At 48.7% G+C, this 22,716-nt stretch overlaps 1 protein-coding gene across 2 annotated transcripts in view; it reads right to left on the reverse strand.

Moving 5' to 3' along the window:
* The window catches only part of OPHN1 (oligophrenin 1), a 143,924-nt gene extending 121,773 nt beyond the window's left edge, over positions 1-22,151 (reverse strand). Inside the window, exon 1 of one of the 2 annotated variants that reach the window (XM_081963986.1) lies at positions 21,829-22,151. In XM_081963986.1, the coding sequence (XP_081820112.1) occupies positions 21,829-21,982 (154 nt within the window). In that variant the 5' untranslated portion in view covers positions 21,983-22,151. The remainder of the gene's footprint in view (positions 1-21,828) is intronic. The other variant, XM_081963985.1, reaches the window with a different exon arrangement.
* Positions 22,152-22,716: the final 565 nt, after the last annotated feature.

Consider the following 22,716-nt stretch of genomic DNA (forward strand, 5'->3'; position numbering starts at 1 on the left):
TTTCCTCTTCAGGCATTAGTGAGTGCAGTTACAACTGGCCTGTGGGCAATGGCCGAGGGCTTTGGAAATCAGGGCATTCTTTCCAGTCTCCTGCTGTTTTGGAGAAGAGGCTGTTTGGGTCCCAGTGAATATGAAGACCTCTGTCCCTTCAGACAGCATGAGACCCCGAAATCAGGTCGAGTGGCAGGGGAGGGAGGTCACACAAGAGAGCCATCTGGTGTGTCTCTCGCTGGGCGAAAGTCAGGAGCCTTTTTGCCACCCCTGCTTATTTCCCTAAAACCCTGGCAGATGGAAAGGGGGTCCATGGCAGCCGAGCTCTATGGAGACAAGGCCTGAAGACAGGCAGAGGCTGGAAGGCGTTCCACTTAGAAGGAACTTAGAACTGAGGAGAAATTTCCTGACAGTGAGAACAATGAATCAGTGGAACAGAAGTTGCCTCCAGAAGTTTTTAAGATGATGTTGGAGAACCATTTGTCTGAAGTGGTGTAGGGTTTCCTGCCTAGGCAGGGGGTTGGACTAGAAGTCCTCCAAGGTCCTTTCCAACTCTGCTATTCCATTCCATTCTATTCCATGTCTTTCTCGTCTACCACTGCTCTAGCTTCTGTATCTTCTGCAGCTCCTCATTCAACCATAATGGGGTACCCCAGGATTCGTAGCAGAAGTCACATGACGGCATCACAACCACCACCTCCTGTTGCACGGATTGACAAGACTTATAGCAGAACTGCCCCCCCCCCCCAATTTACTGGAATCTCCCCAGCACCTAGAGTAGAATAACAGAGTTGGAAGAGACCTTGAAGGTTGTCCAACCCCCTGCTTAGGCAGGAAACCCTACACCACTTCAGACAAAAGGTTATCCAACCTCTTCTTAAAAACATCCTGTGTTGGAGCATTCACAACTTCTGGAGGCAAATTCTATTCCACTGATTAATTGTTCGCACTGTCAGGAAATTTCTTATTAGTTCTAAGTTGGTTCTCTTGATGGAATCCAGTAGGATCCATAAAGCATCTCCATCTCTTGTGGAGTTAGAAATAGCAACTAGTTGCAAACTGGTGACCCAAAAGTGATTCAACCCCAACAGTCGTAGACTGCTGACACATTCAGCTAGAAGTTGGACGCTAGACGTGAGATACTGTATCTCAGTATTATTTACGACAAATATGATAACACTGTATAAATCTGTAAATACTAATATATTTTAAGCGATTATATGATATTACGGTATATAGAATACATTCGAGAATATAGAAATAGAACTTATGTAAATAGGAATGATATCAACGATACTGACATGGACTCGTAATGAGTGGAAATTTGTGTTTTGCTTTTTAATGTTCAAAAAAAGCTTAACAAAAATCATTTAAAAAAAAAAAAGGTTACCACGTGTGTCATTGTGAAGGATCATCTGACTGATGGCCTCCTCCCACCAAGCTCTAAAGGCATTACAGGATAAATGTCCAACTGAAGGACGCACGAAATATTACAGCTGTTGCAATATTTCTTTCCAGATGAGAAATCTCATCTGCTGTGGCTTACATCACAACATCTGGTTTCAATTTGCAACAACCTGGGAGGTAGCTTTTGGGGGGGAAAGCACAACACAACAGTCTTAAAGAAGAGGGTGCCCAATGGCCTTCTAAACCAAACTTACTTGCCCAAGCCTAACTGCTGAGGGGGCAGCGAGGAGGAGGGGGTGTCTTCTTCCAATGGGGTCTAGGCAAGAATGGCTGGGAGGAATGAACTTCGCAAACAGGAGAACCTGGGGCCATTTACTCAGGTGAGCAGAAGGTTTAGCCCAATGCTGCCTTTCCCAACCAGGTACCCTCCACCTGTGCTGGACAGCAACTCCCATTAACTTAGCTCACAGGGGATTTTGGGATTTGTAACCTGAAGACCCCCAGCACAAAACAAGTGGTGATTTTTTTTTTACTACCGGTTCTGTGGGCGTGGCCTGGTGGGCGTCAAATATGTACAAGATAGCAGGTATAAGTATGAACATGGACAAATAATACAAATAAATGGGGACAGTAGGACAGGGACACCCTTGATGGGCGTGGTGTGACTTGGTGGGTGTGGCAGGGGAAAGGACACTGCAAAATCTCCATTCCCGTCCCCACTCTGGGACCAGCCAGAGGTGGCATTTGCCAGTTTTCCGAACTACTCAAAATTTCCGCTACTGGTTCTCCAGAACCTGTCAGAAGCTGCTGGATTTCACCCCTGATGTGAAGGTGCCCTTAAAGAATGCCACAAATCTATAAGACGACTTTGTTGTGATCCAACCCCTTTTGCCACTGGGATCTTCCCTAAAAGAACTCTTATAGGGTCTGAAAATGTTGCCAAAAATTCCCTGTTAATGAGTTCTTTGATTTCTTGACTAGAAGCCGCTAAAGTCAGGCGTGAGAACTGTGTGAAATATGAATTCAGTAATAGGAGTCTTCTGTGAGAACAAAGGCTTTGCAAAAGGAGGAATGGAGATACACATTCTTATGCATACTTGGCCTGTTAAATACATAATACTGCATCCAGGAAAACTGCATCCAGTTTTGGTCACCACGATATAAAAAAAGATGTGGAGACTCTAGAAAGAGTGCAGAGAAGAGCAACAAAGATTATTAGAAAACTGGAGGCTAAAACAGGAAGAATGGTTGCAGGAACTGGGTATGTCTAGTTTAATGAAAAGAAGGACTAGGGGAGACAGGATAGCAGTGTTCCAACATCTGAAGGGGTTAAACAAAGAAGAGAGAGTCAAACTATTTTCCAAAGCACCTGAGGGTAGAACAAGAAGCAATGGGTGGAAACTAATCAAGGAGAGAAGCAACTTAGAGCTGAGGAGAAACTTCCTGACAGAACAATTAATCAGTGGAACAACTTGCCTGCAGAAGCTGTGAATGCCCCAACCCTGGAAGTCTTTAAGAAGATGTTGGATAGCCATTTGTCTAAAGTGGTATCTTCTCCTTGAGCAGGGGGTTGGACTAGAAGACCTCCAAGGTCCCTTCCAACTCTGTTATTCTATTCTATAAACACACACACACATAGATACAGAAGAATATCTCAGGACCAGGCTTGAAATGGTGGTCTCTGATAATGTTACCTAATTTGGGTAATGGAATCTCTCAAGAAAACCACCCAAGCTCAGCAGTACCAAGGACACACACACACACACACACACACACACACACACACACCAATTTTCAAGCCACCATCTCCCAGCTAGCAAAGATCTCTAAGAAAACCTCCTCGGTGCTACAAAGACCCCAAGAAAGGCAGGGTCCCTACTCCCACACATGGTCCCCACCACATGGTTTCCCCCAGCATCCCCAAACTCCAGAGCAGCTTCAGAAACAACCCTGGACACAGGACCTAAAGAGCAGGAGGCGTGCTCAGACCAAAACACGCTCAGCAAATTAGACCACAACGTTTATTTTAGATTTCAGATGTTTACTGGAAAGAATAATTTGCTATTTGTCAAGCACAACTTCCAAGATTACATCAGCCTCTGAGACAAACGGGCACCTCACAGTCACGGAAAAGGGTGCTTGTTTTTTTCTAAGTGGTTGGCATTAGACTAGCCATGGAAATTCTATAAATAATTTAAAAAACGAAGGCAGTTCCATTCTTCTGCACCCTGTTTCCCTGAAAATAAGACCTCCCTGGATAATAAGCCCAGTTGGGCTTTTGAGTGCATGCTCTAAAATAAACCTTCCCCCTGAAAATAAGCCCTCCCAGAAAATATTTAACCGTATGTGCAGCCGGTCCCCAACATTTCTTGGGGGGAACATACCCCAAGCGCACCACATGTACCTGCCATCCACGCAGAATGGCCTTGCTGAGGCCGCTCCCGCAAACCCTAGCTACTGCACCCCTTCTCTTAGTGGCCGCCGCAAAAAGAGCAGCAGGCCCAGTGATGCTAGGGCTGGCAGGAGTGTGCCAGAAACAGAGACAGAACTTCTGGCCCTCTCTGGATCAGCTGATCTGCGGGCTGGGGTTAAGGGGCCTCCTGCATCTCAAAAATAATACCTCCCCCAAAATAAGGCCAAGCACTTATTTCAGGGGTCAAAAGAAAATAAGACTCTGTCTTGTTTTGGGGGAAACATAGTATTTCTTACAGAGGGCTACCCTAAGAGAGCGGAATTCTCATGCAAAGCTCAGCTACACAATCTGCTGATCTCCTACCCACACTCAAACCCCATTTCTGTCTTAAGCATCAAGCCCTCCCGTGCTCTTCCGCGACATGCTAGACCCAAATGGACAAAGTCCACAAACTCTGCTCTTTTGTTCTGCTCCAACAAATAAATCATATGGAAGTTCAGTGCTCAAAATCGCTTCACATTGCACATCGAGACAGGTTGAACTTCCACTCCACGCAAACCATCAGGCTATCAGCAGCTGCCAAAAAAGCCAACACAGTTCTAGGCTGCATCAACAGAAGGAGAGACTCAAGATCACATGAAGGGTTAATACCACTTTATAATGCCTTGGTAAGGCCACACTTGGAATACTGCATCCAGTTTTGGTCACCACAATGTAAAAAAGATGTGGAGACTCTGGAGTGAGTGCAGAGAAGAGCAACAAAGATGATTAGGGGACTGGAGGCTAAAACATATGAAGAACGGTTGCAGGAACTGAGTATGTCTAGTTTAATGAAAAGAAGGACTAGGTGTGACACGATAGCAGTGTTCCAATATCTCAAAGAAGAGCTTCTTGTCCTGCCTTCAGGTGCTTTGGAGAATAGCTGTTCTCCAGAGCACCAGAAGGCAGGACAAGAAGCAATGGGTGGAAACTAATCAAGGAGAGAAGCAACTTAGAACTAAGGAGAAATTTCCTGACAATGAGAAAAATTAATCAGTGGAACAACTTGCTTCCAGAAGTTGTGAATGCTCCAACACTGGAAGTTTTTGAGAAGATGCTGGATAACAATTTGTCTGAAGTGGTGTAGGGTTCCCTGCCTAAGCAGGGGGTTGGACTAGAAGACCTCCAAGGTCCCTTCCAACTCTGTTATTCTATATATGTTCTATATATCTTAGTTTAGTCTGGTGCAGTAAATGAAACAGGGAGTGCACGAAAAGATGCATTATTCACACTTGGTTTGCTGAATTGGCAGGATTTACGCAATAACTAAACCCGGAAGTGTGATTTGTTGCTGCAACTTGCTAATCCAGTTCTAATCACACTCGGTGACAGTTGAGCGTAACTTTCCGCCCTTATGAAAGCTACTCTGGCCAGCGATGCTGGACATCAGGCAGCTGTTGGATGGATGTTGCTGCAAAACTTTAGGATTTAATTTTTCTGGAATGTCTCCAGCTACCCTCGCAAGAGCACCAGCTGAGCACAAATGCAAGCGGAAAGGAGGCAGGCAAAAAATGCTCATTTGACAAATCCCATTCTGTTGTGTTTCAGTCTCAGCACAACACTGTGCAAGCCCAGAGAAATCCCCACCCCACCAAAAATGAAATACCACTCCCAAAAAATGTTTTGATTTCAGTTTGGCACATTGTGTGAATCCAACTTTGTAGGTTTTAAACTAGGCAGGACAAGAAGTAATAGGGGAGGTGTAACCTAGAAGTAAGGAGATTTGTTACTCTCTGACCGTGAGAACAACCAAGGGGGCAGCTTCCCTCCCAGAGTTGTGAGTGCTCCATCACTGGAGGTTTTCAAAAATAGACTGGACAACAACTTGACCAGTTGGCATAGGGGAGAGATGGCGAACCTATGGCACGCGTGGCGGAAGTGGCACACAGAGCCATCTCTCTGGGCACGCCAGCTGTCACTCTTCAAGGTCCCAGCACATACATGCGCAGTGGCCAACTGGTCTTTGTGCATGTGTGAGCACCAGAAACATGAAGAGCAGCTCCCTGGCACGCATGTGCACACCGGGAAGCTTAGCTTCTGGTTTCTGGTGCATGCGTGCGCACCAGCCATCTGGTCTTCATGCGTGCATTTGCGTCAGAAACAGGAAGACCATGTGACCGGCGCATATGCGCATGCTGGGAAGCTGCTCTTCTGGTTCCAGTGCTCCCCCCGCCCCGGTTCGCACGCTCCCGTTTTGGCACTCGGTGCCAAAAAGGTTTGCCAACACTGGTATAGAGTCTCCTGCCTTGAGCAGGGGGTTAAACTAGATGACCACCAGGGTACCTTCCAGCCCTATGATTCCATGTTCTAAACCATGGTATAAGGCATAAATATCATGCAAATCCACTCAAGGGTAGTAAACTTTAGAGCAGTTCCACACAGCCTTCATTTTCATCCACCCAAACCTGCTTAATTGTATCTCGCTCTTGTCAGGGGCTGAAGAGAGACAAACCAAATGATATTCGTATCTTGTGCTAGATTTCTACTGGAGCGGCCAAGCCACCTTTGCGCAATCTAAAAGGGCCGTGAGATAGAAGGTGGCAAGGCACCCTTTACCACCAATGGGAAAGCCTGAAGGCAGAAAAACGGCCTGGGGTGCGCCCTGCAAATTATCCCAGCCCCAGCAGAGCCAGAACTTAAATGCAGAAGAACAGTCTGAGGATGGCACTGGAAGCACCTTAAAGGTAAAGATAAAGGCTCCCCTCGCACATATATACACTATTCGTTCCCGACTCTAGGGGGTGGTGTTCATCTCCGTTTCAAAGCCGAAGAGCCAGCACTGTCCAAAGACGTCTCCGTGGTCATGTGGCTGGCATGACTCAATGCCGAAGACGCACGGAACGCTGTTACCTTCCCACCAAAGGTGGTCCCTATTTTTTCTACTTGCATTTTCTACATGCTTTCATGCTAGGTTGGCAGAAGCTGGGACAAGTAATGGGAGCTCAGTCCATTATGCGGCGCTAGGGATTCGAACCGCCAAACTGCCGACCTTTCTGATGGAGAAGCTCAGCATCTTAGCCACTGAGCCATTGCGTCCCCTGAAAGCACCTTGGCAGGATGTTAATCCTGGATCAGTAGAAATGCACATGGAGTGGCTCTTAGTCAAACAACCATTGTTTAAGAAATCACAGCTTATAGAATATGTGCAACAAGCAATGCCTCCCCCTCCTTTTGAGGCCAATCAATGGCCTTCAATGCAAAAATCTAGCACATACCGTGTTTTCCCGAAAATAAGACAGACTCCTATTTTCTTTTGACACCACCCCCAAATAACGCTTGGCCTTATTTTCCGAGAGGCCTTATTATTTTTGAGGTGCAGGAGGCGGCGAGCGTGGTCACCTCATGGCTGCTGCTGTGTTGCAATATTTTTGGGGAGGGCTTATTTTGGGGGGAGGTTTATTTTAGCACATGCGCTCAAAAGCCCCATTGGGCTTATTATTCAGGCAGCTCTTATTTTCGAGGAAACAGGTTAGCCTTGCATTGGTTTGTCTTTGCCGGATTTTGCAACGGTCAGGCGATGTTCTTGAAATGCACCCGCCACCTGACAGATGTTCTGAGAGTCATGTCAGAGAAGCTGCGCCAACAGCTGCAGCTCAAGCACCTGACCCCATGCCTCGGCTCACGGAGCAGGGAAGCTGAGCACCGTCTCAAACAAGGGCCAAGCTACCGCCAGGGTCTCCTTTCCTTCTTTACAAAGAGAAGCTTCTTGGTGCGGATGCATCAGGAAGGGAACCGCTTCCTTCCACCCCCGGCCTTGAGCTCGCTGCAGAAAGGCAAAGCTAATAGCTCAAGGATTGCGGTCATGTAAGGAGCCCAGCCCCAAAGCAAAGACGGCTTTCAACCAAGTTTTCCTTTCGGACAGAAGTCTTCAAACTTGGCAACTTTAAGACGTGCAAACTTCCACTCCCAGAATTCTCCAGCCAACTGGCTGGAGAATTCTGGGAGTGGAAGTCCGCACGTCTTAAAGTTGCCAAATTTGGGGACCCCTGCTTTAGGAGCTAAGAGGCTCCTTCTGCCACGAAGGACAGTTAAGAAATACTTCTCTTCTTTGGGTAATTAAAAGCAGTTTCCTCATTTTCCTGGCTTCTTTTATTTACCTCTTGGAAAGAAATTGATGTTTGCAAAAGAAAGTAAAGCATCCTTCTTCTTAGCCCAAGGAGCAAACCATTAGTCTATCTGGTGATCCAAACCAAGGATACACCAGCTGTAGCTTGGTGTGATGTGCCTATACAGTTACACCATAGAAAACAACTCTCCCTCCAGAGTGTGACATCAACAGATAATGCAACATGGAAGCCAAAGCAAACACAAACAACAGGTAGGGCTAGGGGAGGGGGGAGAAGCACCTGCTGCAGTCCAGGAAGTCGGAGAGGACCCCAAATGCCTCCGGGGCCAACTCAGGCAGGCTGGAAACAGGAACAACAGGAAGGGACATTTCACCATGCTTGGTGGAAGTGTAAAAAAGCTTCAAAATGGATTCAGTTGTATAAGTTGATAGAGAGGATTTTAAAGATTAATGTTCAATCGAATCCAGAGCTTTTCCCTTTAGGACTTGATGGATAAACAGAAAAAACTCACGGAAGCTTATTTCCGTATATGATTACTGTGGTTAAAGTTTATTAAATGCAAAAGATGGAAGATTTGGCATTAGCCACCGTGGAGGAGTAACTGGTGAAATTAAAGGAACGCACTGAGATGGATAAGCTGATTGATTGGGGGGGGGGGCACTATTAGCATTCATTAGTGACTAGAAATACTTTGTGGATTTTTTGTACACAAAACTGATTTTATGACTGATGGTTTTAATGATTAGCAACTTATGGAAATAAGATAAATACGACAAAATCTTAGTTTGGATTATAAAAGATTGGAAGCCACTTCTTTATACACACACATTGTCCTTTTATTTTCTTTTTTCTATCTCGTTTTGCTTTTTCTATCTCTTTTTCTTTCTTTCTCACATTTTACCTGACTATAGTTTTCTCTCTGAATTTCTTTCTCACTACTGTTTATACTTAAACATGTTTGATGAAAACCTTTTACAAGAAAAAAAAACGTCCTTTCGGCTTGCAATTCTCCTATCTCCTACTGGCCGCATGCCTGCGAATCCTCCCTGGGGGATCCGGAGTTTGTGCTTTCCTATCTGGGGTGCCACACTTCCTTCCCCCCACAGACCACTTCTAATCTGAAGTGGCCAGGAGACACATTCTGGGACAGGAACTTTTCCAATGGCAATTCACACACACATACACACACACACACACACACACACACACAGAGTGTGTGGCCCACACACCCAATGTGGCTATCTATGTACCGTGTTTCCCCCAAAATAAGACAGGGTCTTATTTCCTTTTGACCCCTGAAATAAGCGCTTGGCCTTATTTTCGGGGAAGTCTTATTATTTTGGAGGTGCAGGAGGCGGCAAGCGTGATCACCTCGTGGCTGCTGCTGTGTTGCAATATTTTCAGGGAGGGCTTATTTTTGGGGGGGAGGGTTTATTTTAGTGCATGCGCTCAAAAGCCCGATTGGGCTTATTATCCAGGGAGGTCTTTTTTTCAGGAAAACAAGGTACTGCTGAAACTCTCTATCCTTCACTTGGGTGAAATCATGCGTCCGAGGGCAGCATTGTTTTAATCAAAAGCCCTTAAGTGGGTTAACTTAAAGAAGACAGCCAAACTCTGGCGCCCAGGACTCCTGCGGGATGGAAATCTGGCAAAAACTGTGGTTGGTTCACTGCTGCCCTGACCGTCATTTCCAATCCTCCCTGCCAGCTTCCCATAAGGGAAATCAATGGGGAAACAGGCAGGAAGTCAGAAGTCGCTGCCCCTCAACCTGACCTTTTGCCCAACCTTGGTTGTTCTGTTCCTCCCATAAGGAAATATCTCTATTAATGTTATCTTAGAAGAATCAAATAGGAATAAACAAAGCACTCTAGGCCCCTTTCTAAAGCTCCACCAAGCTAAAAGGGAAGCCTGCTTTTTCAGTTCCATCAGCAGCTGGGAGAAGCTTTGGTCCCCGGACACTTGTTGCAGGAAACTTGTCAGGATCTACATAAACAGAGGGATGGAATCAAGATCACGTGAAGTGTTAATACTATTTTATAAGGCCTAGGTAAGGCCACACTTGGAATCCTGCATTCAGTTTTGGTCGCCACGATGTAGAAAAGATGTGGAGACTCTAGAAAGAGTGCAGAGAAGAGCAACAAAGAGGATTAGGGGACTGGAGACTGAAACATATGAAGAACGGTTGCAGGAACTGGGTATGTCTAGTTTAATGGAAAGAAGGACTAGGGGAGATATAATAGCATCCTTCCAATATCTCAAGGGGTGCCACAAAGAAGAGGGAGTCCAAAGCACCTGAGGTAGGACCAAGAAGCAATGGGTGGAAACTAATCAAGGAAAGAAGCAACTTAGAACTGAGGAGAAACTTCCTGACAGTTAGAACAATTAATCAGTGGAACAGAAGTTGCCTCCAGAAGTTGTGAATGGAAGTCTTTAAGAAGATGTTGGATAGCCATTTATCTGAAACCGTATGAGGTATACTGCCTATGCAGGAGGTTGGACTAGAAGACCTCCAAGGTCCCTTCCAACTCTGCTATTGTATTTGTATTTGTATCATGGCTGTAAAGTCTTTGACTTGCGACTGGTCTAAAATCCTCAACCTACGACCAGCCGCAAGTCCTCAACTTATGAATGACAGCCTGACAACCAAAGGCTTGCACCTATTGGTTAAGACGTGCCTGGCTGGAAGCGAGCTTTTTACTCTGTTACCATTGTTCAGACCTTGGGCTAAGAAGAAGGACGTTTTACTTTTTCTTTGCAAAAACCAATCCCTCTCCCAAACGGAGGCAAATAAAAGCAGCACGGGGAATGAGGAAACCGCTGTTAATTACTCAAAGAATGACCGTTGGCTTACCTGAATGGTCGTTCTCTGGGCGCTGCGGGAGTGTCCAAGGACGGGTTAACTTCAGCTTGCTGCCCAAGGACTGAGTTCAAATTTCTTGTAGCTCTGCCTCTGTTCCCCTCAGAGGCTCAGTTTAAAAAATGAAGAGAAGTCCTGGAGACCTGGCAATGGCGATGATCCACGTCCCAAATGATGGAAGGGACCCCGCGGCCACCTTCAGGGTGGGGTTGGACCCTCCCGCAGCGCCCAGAGAACAACCATTCAGGTAAGCCAATGGTCATTCTCCTAGGCGCTGCTTGGAGTGTCCAAGCACGGGACATGCCAAAGCTATGTAGTCCCAGGGAGGGAAGAATTGTCCAAGGCCGCGGGGCTCGAGACAACCCTTTGTAGGACTCTCCCCCCAAACGCTGCCTCAGCCGAGGCGAAAACGCCAAGTCTGTAATTTTTGATGAATGGAGAAGGATTTGACCATGCAGCGGCCCGACATATTTCCTCAATGGGCGCCTGAGTGGCCCAAGCAGCCGATGTTGCGGCGCTCCTCGTTGAGTGAGCTGTGATGCAAGGAGGGGCCAGTCTGCCTTGCTGCTCGTAAGCCAGCTGGATACATGCCCTTATCCAGCACCCAACGGTAGAAGAGGTAACCTTCCTGCCCATGGTTGCAGGTTGAAATGATACAAAGAGTGCCTCCAACTTGCGGAAGGGGGCTGTTCGTTTCATGTAGATCCGCAGAGCACGACGCACATCCAGCTTATGCCACCTGTGCTCCCTGGGGTGTCTGGGACGCGGGCAAAAGTCCGGGAAGACCTCTTGAGATCTGTGGAATACGCTGTTGACTTTTGGCACAAAAGCCGGGTCCAGCCGAAGGACCACTCTGTCGGAGTGAATGATACAAAGGTCGTCTCTGACCGAGAGAGCGGCCAACTCGGAGATTCTACGTGCCGAAGTTATGGCAATAAGGAAGGCCATCTTTAGCGTCAGGTGGCGCAACCCCACCGTTCGAAGAGGCTCGAAGGGGACCCCGGACAGGGAACGTAACACCACCAACAAGTCCCAAGTTGGATATCTGTGGACAGTGGGAGGGGATAGGTTGGTGGCACCTTTAAGGAAGCTACGCACCTGCGGGTGTTTGCTGAGCGGCAGCAGCGAGTCTGTGGATAGAATAATAGCCAAGGCGGCCGTTTGACGCTTGAGGGTGTTGGGCGCTAGGCCTTTGTCCAAGCCCTCCTGCAAAAAGTCCAGGATCTGAGGGATGGTGGCAGATGTAGGGATGACTTGATGCTGAAGGCACCAGCGAGAGAAGGACGACCAGGTTGCCTCGTAGATCCTGACCGTAGACGGGCGCCTGGATGCCTGGATGGTACGGATGACCTTCTCAGAAAAGGCACTCCCAATTTTGATCACATTTCGGTGAAACCCCTGTAATCTACCCCAATCAGTCCCACATATGCAGATCTCAACCGAACGATTTTGTTTAAGTACTGTACTGTGTTAAATGTCATTTTCCAGTTCTGGCCGCCCATAAGGTATATGCACTCAAGCACATATACGGTACATATATACTTTTAAAGTCGCCCAAAAAAATTCCCTCAAGAGGGTTTACATATTTACCCTGAAGTAAAGTACGCACATTGTAGAAAGATATGTAGTTTAGCTTCAATGCATGGAACTTCTACCAAAGCAAAGCAGGATTTCTGAGGAGCCGTTGAACGTAGCAGCCACATCTGCCCTACAGTTCCACCTAACAATTCTGCATATTCTCCCCTTTCAAACCTGAAAGCTTTTCATGGACTGGAGCGTATTCAGTAAAGACCCGCAGTGGGAAATTCCAGCAGCTCCAACATTTGCAAATCTGTTCTATGTGCCGAGTTAAATTGGGTTCACACATTGCTTGTGGCTTGCAAACCATAATTCACAACGTAAGAGAGGCAAGAAATCTTCCTAAGATCCTTCAGCCACATTTTTAAAAGTAACAAATATGTAAATGTATTACTGTAAGGAAAAGGTAAAGGTTTCCCTCGCACATATGTGCTGGTCGTTCCTGACTCTAGGGCACCGATGGCGAACCTTTTTTGGCTCGCGTGCTGTAAGTGGGGGGAGCGCAGGGGTCGTGTGCAAGCATGCTGCACCCATAATGCAATGTGCGACCCCCCCCCAGTGCGCATGCGCACACTACAGGCACAACCCCCCCATTTTTGCATGCTTTTTTCGCCCTCCCCAGGCTCCAGAGGCTTTATAGAAGCCTGGGGAGGGCGAAAACAGCCTCCCCCGTTCCCCCAGAAGCCCTCTGGAGGCTTCAGGGACCTTCAGGAGGCTTTCCTGAAGCCTCGGGAGCAGTCAAAATGAACCTTCGAGCAAACCGGGAGTCCGTTCCCGAATTTCCGTTTTGCTCATAGGCTGGTTTTTTGCATTCCGGATGCTTCAGGGAAGCTCATAAAGCCACTGGAGGGCCTCCGGGCAGGATGGGGGAGGCTCTTTTCGCCCTCCCCAGGCTCCTATAAAGCCTCTGGAGCCTGGGGAGGGCGAAAAATGGCTTTAAAAAAGGGTGAACCTAGCTGGCTAGCGCGCGTTCAAGTGCGCTGCCCAGCTGGCAGGGCAGCGCCTCGTGTGCCCTGACAAATGGCTCCGCGTGCCACCTGTGGCACGCATGCCATAGGTTCGCCATCACTGCCCTAGGGGGTGGTGCTCATCTCTGTTTCAAAGCCGAAGAATCAGCGCTGTCTGAAGACGTCTCCGGCAAAATGAGAGGAGTAGACCTTCACTGAATTATTTTGGTTTACATCCAAACTGAAACAACCCAATCTTCATTTAGGAAATTGCCAGGTTTCTCCACCTGCTGCCGTGGCACAGAGCTTACCTTGTTCAACTGCCCAGTGAAAACTGACACTGTATGGCACTTTTTAGGAAAGTTTCTCTCAGCTTTTTCTATCAGGTAAAGAGCTACCTGTCACTGCGTTATTCTGGGGATAGGCTTCAAAAGAACTTGCTACTTTTGAGTTCAAAAATGTGTCCATTGCTGGAAATGTGACCACATACTGGGCACCTACTACCACATGTGGTGGACATGTAGAAAGACAAAAGGCTACTGATGAAAGATTCAAATGTGGCTGGAAGAAGTGACCGGACAGAAATTGGAATTTAAACCAGAACTATTCTTATTAGGAATTATTTTTAAAAAGGTCAAAGTAAAGGGTTAACATATTTAACATTACATATCAAAACAGCAGCAAGAATAGTTTATGCCCAGCAATGGAAGAATGAGAACATACCTCTAGAAAGGGAAATAATAAAGAAAATATTAGATTGGGCAGAATGTGATAGATTAACACTGGAATTAAAAAACAAAGGAGAGACAGGATAATGGGAGATTTGGAATAGATTTTACCAATGGTTGGATTTGGGGAATAGAAGTCAGAATGCAAAAGAACAAAGATGTATAGATTGAAAGAAGATGTAATAAATATTATGTAAGTGTAGTGTTGATAAGGGGTTAAGTATGTATATATAATTAGTAATGTATGCAGAATGCATGAGATATTCGTGTTATATTTTAGTTTTTATGGCGGTGATAACACCAGCACGGTTCCACCATGTCCAACTTTTATTTTTAACAATAAAGTATTTTTTTTAAAAAAGAAGAAATGTGTAATTTTGATTTGATGGAAACTTAGGCAATTATCATTTCCGCTTATTTCACAGCAGATTGTCTCTAAGGAGTCATTTTCCTCTATTAATGACAATTTGACCTACCAGAATAAAACGTATTTGGAATCTGCACTCCTCTTAAATGAAGGAAAACAGTGGAACAGCTTGCCTCCTGAAGTTGTGAATGCTCCAACACTGGATGTTTTTAGGAAGATGTTGGATAACCATTCATCTGAAGTGGTGTAGGGTTTCTTGCCTAGGCAGGGGGTTGGACTAGAAGACCTCCAGGGTCCAACTCTTGTTATTCTAGTCTAAAAGCCCTTGTGCCTCAATTATAGGCCATGCCGGGAGAAGTTAAAAGAGCTCTTTGGCAGCCATCCCTAACTTATCCTGTAATGTGTATTTTGCCCTCTATAATAAAGACAGAGGTAATTGCACACCCCACTTGTTATTTCTCTGTTATGTTATGATTATAGATTCTTTCAGGCTATGCATAAGCATCTTTCAAAAGACACACAACAAAGACACAATACTGGTGAAACAGCATAAGATAATTTCTGGGTGAGTATTTTCTACCACCCCACCCATCTTCTGAGACTCTTGTTGGAATGAACAACAGTTGGGAGGCTGAAATCAAATGCAGGGTATTTATTAATTTGGCAAGGGGGGGGAGGGGCTTAAGCCTTTTCTTCTTGTAGTGTCTTTGCGCTCTTCTGCCTATTAATTAGTAGCGCAATGCTTACAGCGGATGCAATTTAAATGACATACGGCTGCTTTGATTGTATCTGGAGGATTCCAAAATCCATCACTGTTTTGAAATATTTCAGCAAACAGAAATGGCTGCCCTAGATCCGTGATGGTGAAACTATGGCATGTGTGCCACAGGTGGCACGCGGAGCCATATTTTGGTGGTACGCCAGCCGTCAGATCGGGCATGCATGCGCGTGCTAGCCAGCTGATTTTTTGCCTTCCCCCCAACTTCAGGAAAGCCTCTGGAGCCTGGGGAGGGTTTGTGTGTGATTGTACGGGGGGGGGGGGCACACGTGCATGTGCATATGGGCGGGGAGACTGAGTGGGCACGCATGTGCAATAGTGCACAATGTTGGCACGACGTAAGAAAAAGGTTTGCCATCACCGTCCTAGATCAAGTACTGTATAACTCCTGGCTTTTTCAGCCCAGGCATTCTGTGGGGATGTTTCTGAGAAATGAAATTACACCTCTGAAAGTCTAATTTCTCTTGCAGGAAAGTGGGTGGGTGGAGCTGATTTAACATCTCTTTTAATACTACCATGCTCAGAATCCAGGCTTCTCAACTTCCTAACGTCCCATCTAGCCCACCATAGCCAGCTACGTTAGGTCACCGAGAGATAAATGGCCATCAACAATTGCCATCAAAGAATACATTTGCCGTTGTGCAACCTGATCTGGGTGGAGCCCATCGCCCAGCCAGGCCACTGCGTTTCAGTTCAGCTGTGAATGACAAGCCCCCCCCTCCTACTCCCCCCCCCCCGGACGATCTGCACGCTTCACCTCGTCTCCAGATGGCTGTACAGAAGGAGCGTGGCTATTTTTCAAAGACGCCGTTGAGGTCATGGCTGTCAACAGATGACCTGGTTCTCGCCAAGATCCTGTTCTCCCCCTCACTGCCTTCCCAGCTTTGGCATCCTCCAGGTGAATGGACTTCAACTCCCAGAATGCCTCAGCCAGCACAGCGCATGACACGGCGTGCTCACTGCCTTTCCAGAAAGCTGCGTTCCCAAAGAGCCTCTGCAGCGACAGCAGCCCAATTTCACAACCGTCTTGGAGAGCAAACTTTGAACTCCCAAGTTGGCGCTCCTACCTGGCTGGCGGCAAACAAAATGCCAGCAAATCTACACACCTTTTTCTCAGGTTTTCTTGGGGTTTATCTGGTTCAAATCTCTTGCGCGAATCTTGAAGCCCTGACTCTAAGGCGCATCTTCCGCCCAGAAGCTGCCACATTTACGATCTCAAAAAGGAGATTGTAACTACCTGCTCAGCCCATAAGGCAAAACAGTGCCAGCCCCACATCTGTGGGAGTTGGGAGCCGGGGCTGCTCAGGCAGCAAGGCCAAGTCAGCTGAGATCTCACGCCAGGAAAGGGAATTTTCAACCCCCTGTGTCTCTCTCAAAGCAAAGCAGCCAAGGGTGGGTTGCTACCAGCATTAATGCCAGTTCAGTGCAAAAATAGGTTTGCGTTCGTGCACGCGCTCGCTTCACTCACATGCAAGTGCTCCGTGTGCGTGCGCATTTACCCAAAAAATGTATGCGCATGCGCAGAATGTTAGAAAAGGGGGAAACATTTACATTTCTGCAATGGAGATTGCATGCGTAAAACCAAAAATCAAGATGGCACTGCGAATCAGAGAACCGGTTCGGGTGTGTGGGTGGCCGAGTTACTACCTATTCGGCTGAACCGGGCCAAACTGGTAGGAACCCACCTCTGGTAACCTCTTCTCCAAGGCTACCGAAGGGCAGACCTTAGTGGCTCTGAGTCAGTTCCCCCTCCTGGGACTGGCCACCCAGAAAAGCCGAGGGAGAGGAAGAGAAAGCTTGAGAGTAGAAAGGGGGGATGGGAAGCAAGCTGCCTTCCCATCGACCCACCGTCTATAGCAGGGGTCGGCAAACGTAAACACTCAAAGAGCCATTTGGACCCATTTCCCACAGAAAAGAAAACACCGGGAGCCACAAAGGTCCTAACCGGAAGCCCCCCGTTCAATTCTGGAGCTGACCGGAAGTTCAGTTCCCCCACCATAGAGTCTCCTCCTAGCGCGGCATACTTTTTCCTCTACCCGTCATAACCGAAAGCCCCATCAATTGTGGAGACAACTAAAAAAAACCCTCCCCTTGCCATAGAGTCTTCTCCTGGCACACTGTGCTTCTCTCTCTCCCACCCCCCACCGGAAGCTCCTCTCAAAATTGTGGCGCCGACCAGTGACGGAGCCGCAGCAGAGCGAGGAAAGAGCCACATGCGGCTCCAGAGCCACAGTTTGATGACCCCTGGACTATAGGGTTGGCCTTGCATAAATGAACCCTGGTTTGTCTAGCCATGGTTTACTGAATAAGTTACAAATGGCTGGGTCTATACCAGGGATGGCAAACCTGTTCAACACCGAGTGCCCAAATTGGAACGTGCACGCATGCCTGAGCACTGGAAACTTGGAAGACCAACTGGCTGGTGCGCATGCCGGACACCTGGTCTCTGGGTTTCCGACACGGGCATGTGCACCGGCCAGCTGGTCTTCGCATGCCGAAGCACCAGAAACCCAAAGAACAGGTGGCCGGCGAGTGCATGCGCACTGGCCAGCTGGTCTTCAGGTTTCTGGCCCTTCGGCATGCACGAAGACCAGCTGGTTCACCAAAAACCAGAAGAGCAGATGCCGATGGCATGCGTGCCCACAGAGGGGGTTCTGGGTGCTACCTCTGACACGCGTGCCATAGGTTGGTCATCACGGATCTATACATTGTGTTAAATCGAGGGTCCTCAAACTTGGCAACTTTAAGACATGTGGACTTCAACTCCCAGAATTCTCCAGCCAGCATAATTTACTCTTTTGCAATCCCTTCCTCTGCAATCTCTCCACTTAGATCAGAGGTCTTCAAACTTGGGAATTTTAAGACTTGTGGACTTCAACTCCCAGAATTCTCCAGCCAACATAATTTACTCTCTTGCAATCCCTTCCTCTGAATCTCTCCATTTAGATCAGAGGTCTTCCAACTTGGCAACTTTAAGACTTGTGGATTTTAACTCCCAGAATTCTCCAGCCAGCATGATTTACTCTCTTATAATCCCTTCCTCTGCAATCTCTCCACTTAGATCAGAGGTCTTCAAACTTGGGAATTTTAAGACTTGTGGATTTTAACTCTCAGAATTCTTCAGCCACCATAATTTACTCTCTTGTAATCCCTTCCTCTGCAATCTCTCCACCTAGATCAGAGGTCTTCCAACTTGACAACTTTAAGACTTGTGGACTTCAACTCCCAGAATTCTCCAGCCAACATAATTTACTCTCTTGCAATCCCTTCCTCTGAATCTCTCCACTTAGATCAGAGGTCTTCCAACTTGGAACTTTAAGACTTGTGGATTTTAACTCCCAGAATTCTCCAGCCAGCATAATTTACTCTCTTATAATCCCTTCCTCTGCAATCTCTCCACTTAGATCAGAGGTCTTCCAACTTGGCAACTTTAAGACTTGTGGATTTTAACTCCCAGAATTCTCCAGCCAGCATAACTTACTCTCTTGCAATCCCTTCCTCTGCAATCTCTCCACTTAGATCAGAGGTCTTCCAACTTGGGAATTTTAAGACTTGTGGACTTCAACTCCCAGAATTCTCCAGCCAGCAGAGTTGAAGCCCACACATCTTCAAGTTGCCAAGTTTGAAGACCTCTGTGTTCAATCATACACTGTGTTTTACAGACTGTGGTACTGGGACTATAGGAGACTTCCGGCCATAAGCAAGTGATCCAGATTAGACCTTAGCCCAGGTTTGAACCCAGGCTGAGGGTTTCCTCCGCAAAACCAGCGTTTCGCTTTCACCTGCATCCGGGTGAAGAGAAGCAGGTTAAAAATATCCTTGGCATCCTGACAAGGCTTCTCTTTCTCCCCACTTCCCCACCCAGAAATCTGCAGGCAGCTCATTCTGAAGGAGTGTAAGATAAGCAGCCATCCTTCCCTGGAGAGGAGTCCCATCACCCTCACTGCAGAAATCCAGCTGAAAGGAGTCACTCCCCAACAGACCTCTTACCTCTTCTGCAAGGCAACTCCTGGGGCTGCTTCCCCGGAAAGGGCCCATCCTGCCTAAAAACCTCTTTTTTCACAAGCTTTCGTTATTCAGGAGTGAGAACCATGCCCGTGCAATCTGGTTCTTGCGCAAACGTTGGAATAAAATACGCTGCCTATTACACGTTATGTATAAACGGCATTTTCCTCTAAAATCTTCACTCTCTCCGAGGAAAAGGTAAAGCCACGCTCGGAGAATAATAGGTATTCCAGAAAAAAAATGCCCTGTCCTGGAATTCAACATAGGCCAGAATGTCTGCCTCTATGTCAGTGATGGCGAACCTTTTTCTTACGGTGTGCCAAAATTGCGTGCCCGTTATCACATGCGCAAACGTGCCCTCTCAATATCCCCACCTCTGCGCATGTGCACATGTCCCACCCACCCCCGTGCATGAATGCATAATGCACACATGCCATGCATGTGCATGCAACCCCTCCCCAGGCTCCGGAGGCTTTCCTGAAGCTTGGGGTGGCCGGAAAACGGCCCAACCGGAAGTTTGGAGATGATCCATTTCCGGCTTCCGGAGGGCCTCCGGTGGGCCTGTGCATGCGCACCAGAGCTGATGGCTGGTGTGCCCCCCAATATGGCTCCGTGTGCCACCTGTGGCATGTGTGCCATATGGTTTGCCATCACAGCTCTACGTCCTTCCTTCCCTACAACTTTGGATTTCTACAGGCTGCTATGAACCAGTGGAACAGATTGCTGTCGGAAGTGGTGGGCGCTCCATCGCTGGAGCGTTTTTAAGAAGAGAATGGACAGTCACTTGTCTGAAATGGTAGAAGGTCTCCTGCCTGAGCAAGGGGTTGGACTAGAAGACCTCCAAGGTCCCCTTCCAGCTCTATTCTGATGAATTGATTGTTCCCCAAAGCAGTGCAGAGAACAGTCCAAGCTGAAGTCCTGGGAGCTTTAAGGTTGGAGCCACCAACTAAGGATGCATCTCTGCAGACCAGACCTTGCCTTCCTGGCCACCTGCGTCTCAGTCTCCCCATCTGAGAAAAGGGGAGGTGGGGAAACCCTTTGAGAAGCCCCTGTGTCTTCTGGGGCTGTCTTAAGCCTTTCCCAGTGGAAGACAAGCCAAAGTAGTCCAACAAGTCCAAGAGGGAACCCCATTGATCTCCCACACAACAAACCTCCTGGCCACCTTATCTCGCTCTCGGAAATCCTGGCCTCTGCCCCAGGAGCCAGAGAAAGCCGCAGCTCATGAAGTTATTGCCCAAATTACCTATCTCCAGCCAAGAACTATCAACCACCTCAGATATGCAGATGATACCACTCTAATGGCAGAAAGTGAAGTGGAACTAAAGAGCCTCGTGATGGGGGTGAAGGAGGAGAGTGCAAAAGTTGGCTTGAAACTCAACATTAAGACAACTAAGATCATGGCATCCGTCCCTCTCAATTCCTGACAAATAGATGGGGAAGAAATGGAGGTAGTGACAGATTTTATTTTCCTGGGCTCCAAGATCACCGCAGATGGGGACTGCAATCAAGAAATTAAAAGACGCTTGCTCCTGGGGAGGAAAGCTGTGGCAAATCTAGACAGCCTACTCAAAAGCAGAGACATCACCCTGACAACAAAAGTGCGTATAGCCAAGGCTATGGCTTTCCCAGTTGCAATGGATGGCTGTTAAGGTTGGACCATAAGAAAGGCTGAGTGCCAAAGAATGGAGACCTTTGAACTCTGGTGCTGGAGAAGACTCCTGTGAGTCCCTTCGACTGCAAGGCGATCCAACCGGTCAGTCCTAGAGGAGATCCACCCTGACTGCTCTTTAGAAGGCCAGATCCTGAAGAGGAAAGTCAAAGACTTTGGCCACAGAATGAGAAGGAAGGACCCCCTGGAGAAGAGCCTCATGCTGGGAACGATGGAGGGCAAAAGAAGAATGGGGCAACAGAGAATGAGGTGGTTGGATGGAGTCACCGAAGCAGTCGGCGTGACCTTAAATAGACTCCAGAGGATGGTAGAGGACAGGAAGGTCTGGAGGAACGTTGTCCATGGGGTTACAACGGGTCGGACACGCAACTAACAACAAGAAGCCAAGAACCATCAAAGCCATGAAGTCCCTTGGCCCCAGGGCCGCCACTGTCCACGCTGGTGTCACCCAGCCATGGGGTCACAACACTTGCCACGCTCGTTGCCTTAACTGAAGTCAGCAGAGGAGGCATTTTTAAATACGCAAAAGCAACCTTTTACCAGACGCCCAAAAGCGCCCAAGCGATGCTTTCACCCCCGCAAGGGCCAGGTTCAGGAGACGCCGACAAGCGGGGCAAAAAAGCCCCCGGGGGAAAGGCCAGCGCAGCCCCTCAGAGGTCTCCCCCTCGGCTCCAGCAGGCCCAGGAGGCCCCTCGCCCTTCCTGGCCAGGGATGGAGAAGCCCCTCCGATGGCTGCCCGGGGCGTGGAGGGGGGGGGGACGTTTGCAGTCCGGCATTTCCTCGTGGCCTCCCATCCAAGCGCCACCCGGACCCAGCCCGCCAGGCGGAACTAAGGCGACGGCAAGGCAACCGAGCGCCGCTCCATCGCCATCTCCCTGCCAGGAGGCGGCGTCCCCCGAAGCCGGGCCGAGCTCCCCAGCCGCGGCGGCCTCCCGAGCGAGCGGGGGAGGGGATTGGAGGGGGGGGTCTTGGCGCCACTTACTTTTGATGGCCCCGATGAGCGCGTTGCCGTCCTTGACCACGTCCTTCAGGAACCGGTTGGTGCGCTCCAGCTCCTGCTCGGAGCACCGGAGCCGCTCGCGGAAGGCCGGGCTGTCCAGGTAGCAGTCGCTGAACTCCAGCGCCGGCAGCCCCATGGCCGCCCACCCGCCCGCCCTCCACCCCGCAGCCTCAGCCCTGGCGGCGCGCTCGCATCCCGCGGCGGAGGGGCCGAGGCGGGGAACGGAGGGGCCTCCTGGCAGGGCGGGCGGCGCTTCGGCTGCTGCGCCCGGGCCGGCGCTGAATGAAGGCAGTGGGCGCGGGCTCCGGTCCCTCCCCCCGACTACCCGGCGGGGCCGCCCTTTGTTCGGCCGGAGCGCTGCGGCGGCGGCTGACGCCTCCCTCGCGGCCGCTCCCCTTAAAGTCGCAGGCGGCGCTGCCGGCTGCCCTCCGCGTGGCCGGGAGGAGGCGAGGGCCCGCGGGTCTGGCCACGCCCGCGACCCCGGCCGCCTCCCCCGGCAGCCAAGAGGGGAAGCCGCATCGCTGACCCTCGGGGGGGGGGCTCCGGGGCTTGCAGCTGATTCCGGGCACGGGCGGCTGCCCCCCCCCCACGCCCCTCGGGTCAGGGGGTCTCCGTCCTCCGCGCACAACCAGGCCTGGGAGGCGACCCTCCTCCACCAGTGCTTGCCGCCCCTTGGACGGGCAGGGTGGCCGGGCAAGTTAGAATACAATAAAATAGAATTCTTTATTGGCCAAGTGTGATTGGACACACAAGGAATTTGTCTTTGGTGCATATAGAATAGAATAGAGAATAGAATAGAATAGAATAGAATAGAATAGAATAGAATAGAATAGAATAATAGAATTCTTTATGGGCCAAGTGTGATTGGAC

The sequence above is a fragment of the Natrix helvetica genome, assembly GCF_964273705.1.
Source record: "Natrix helvetica genome assembly, chromosome: 11".
Taxonomy (NCBI): domain Eukaryota; kingdom Metazoa; phylum Chordata; class Lepidosauria; order Squamata; family Natricidae; genus Natrix; species Natrix helvetica.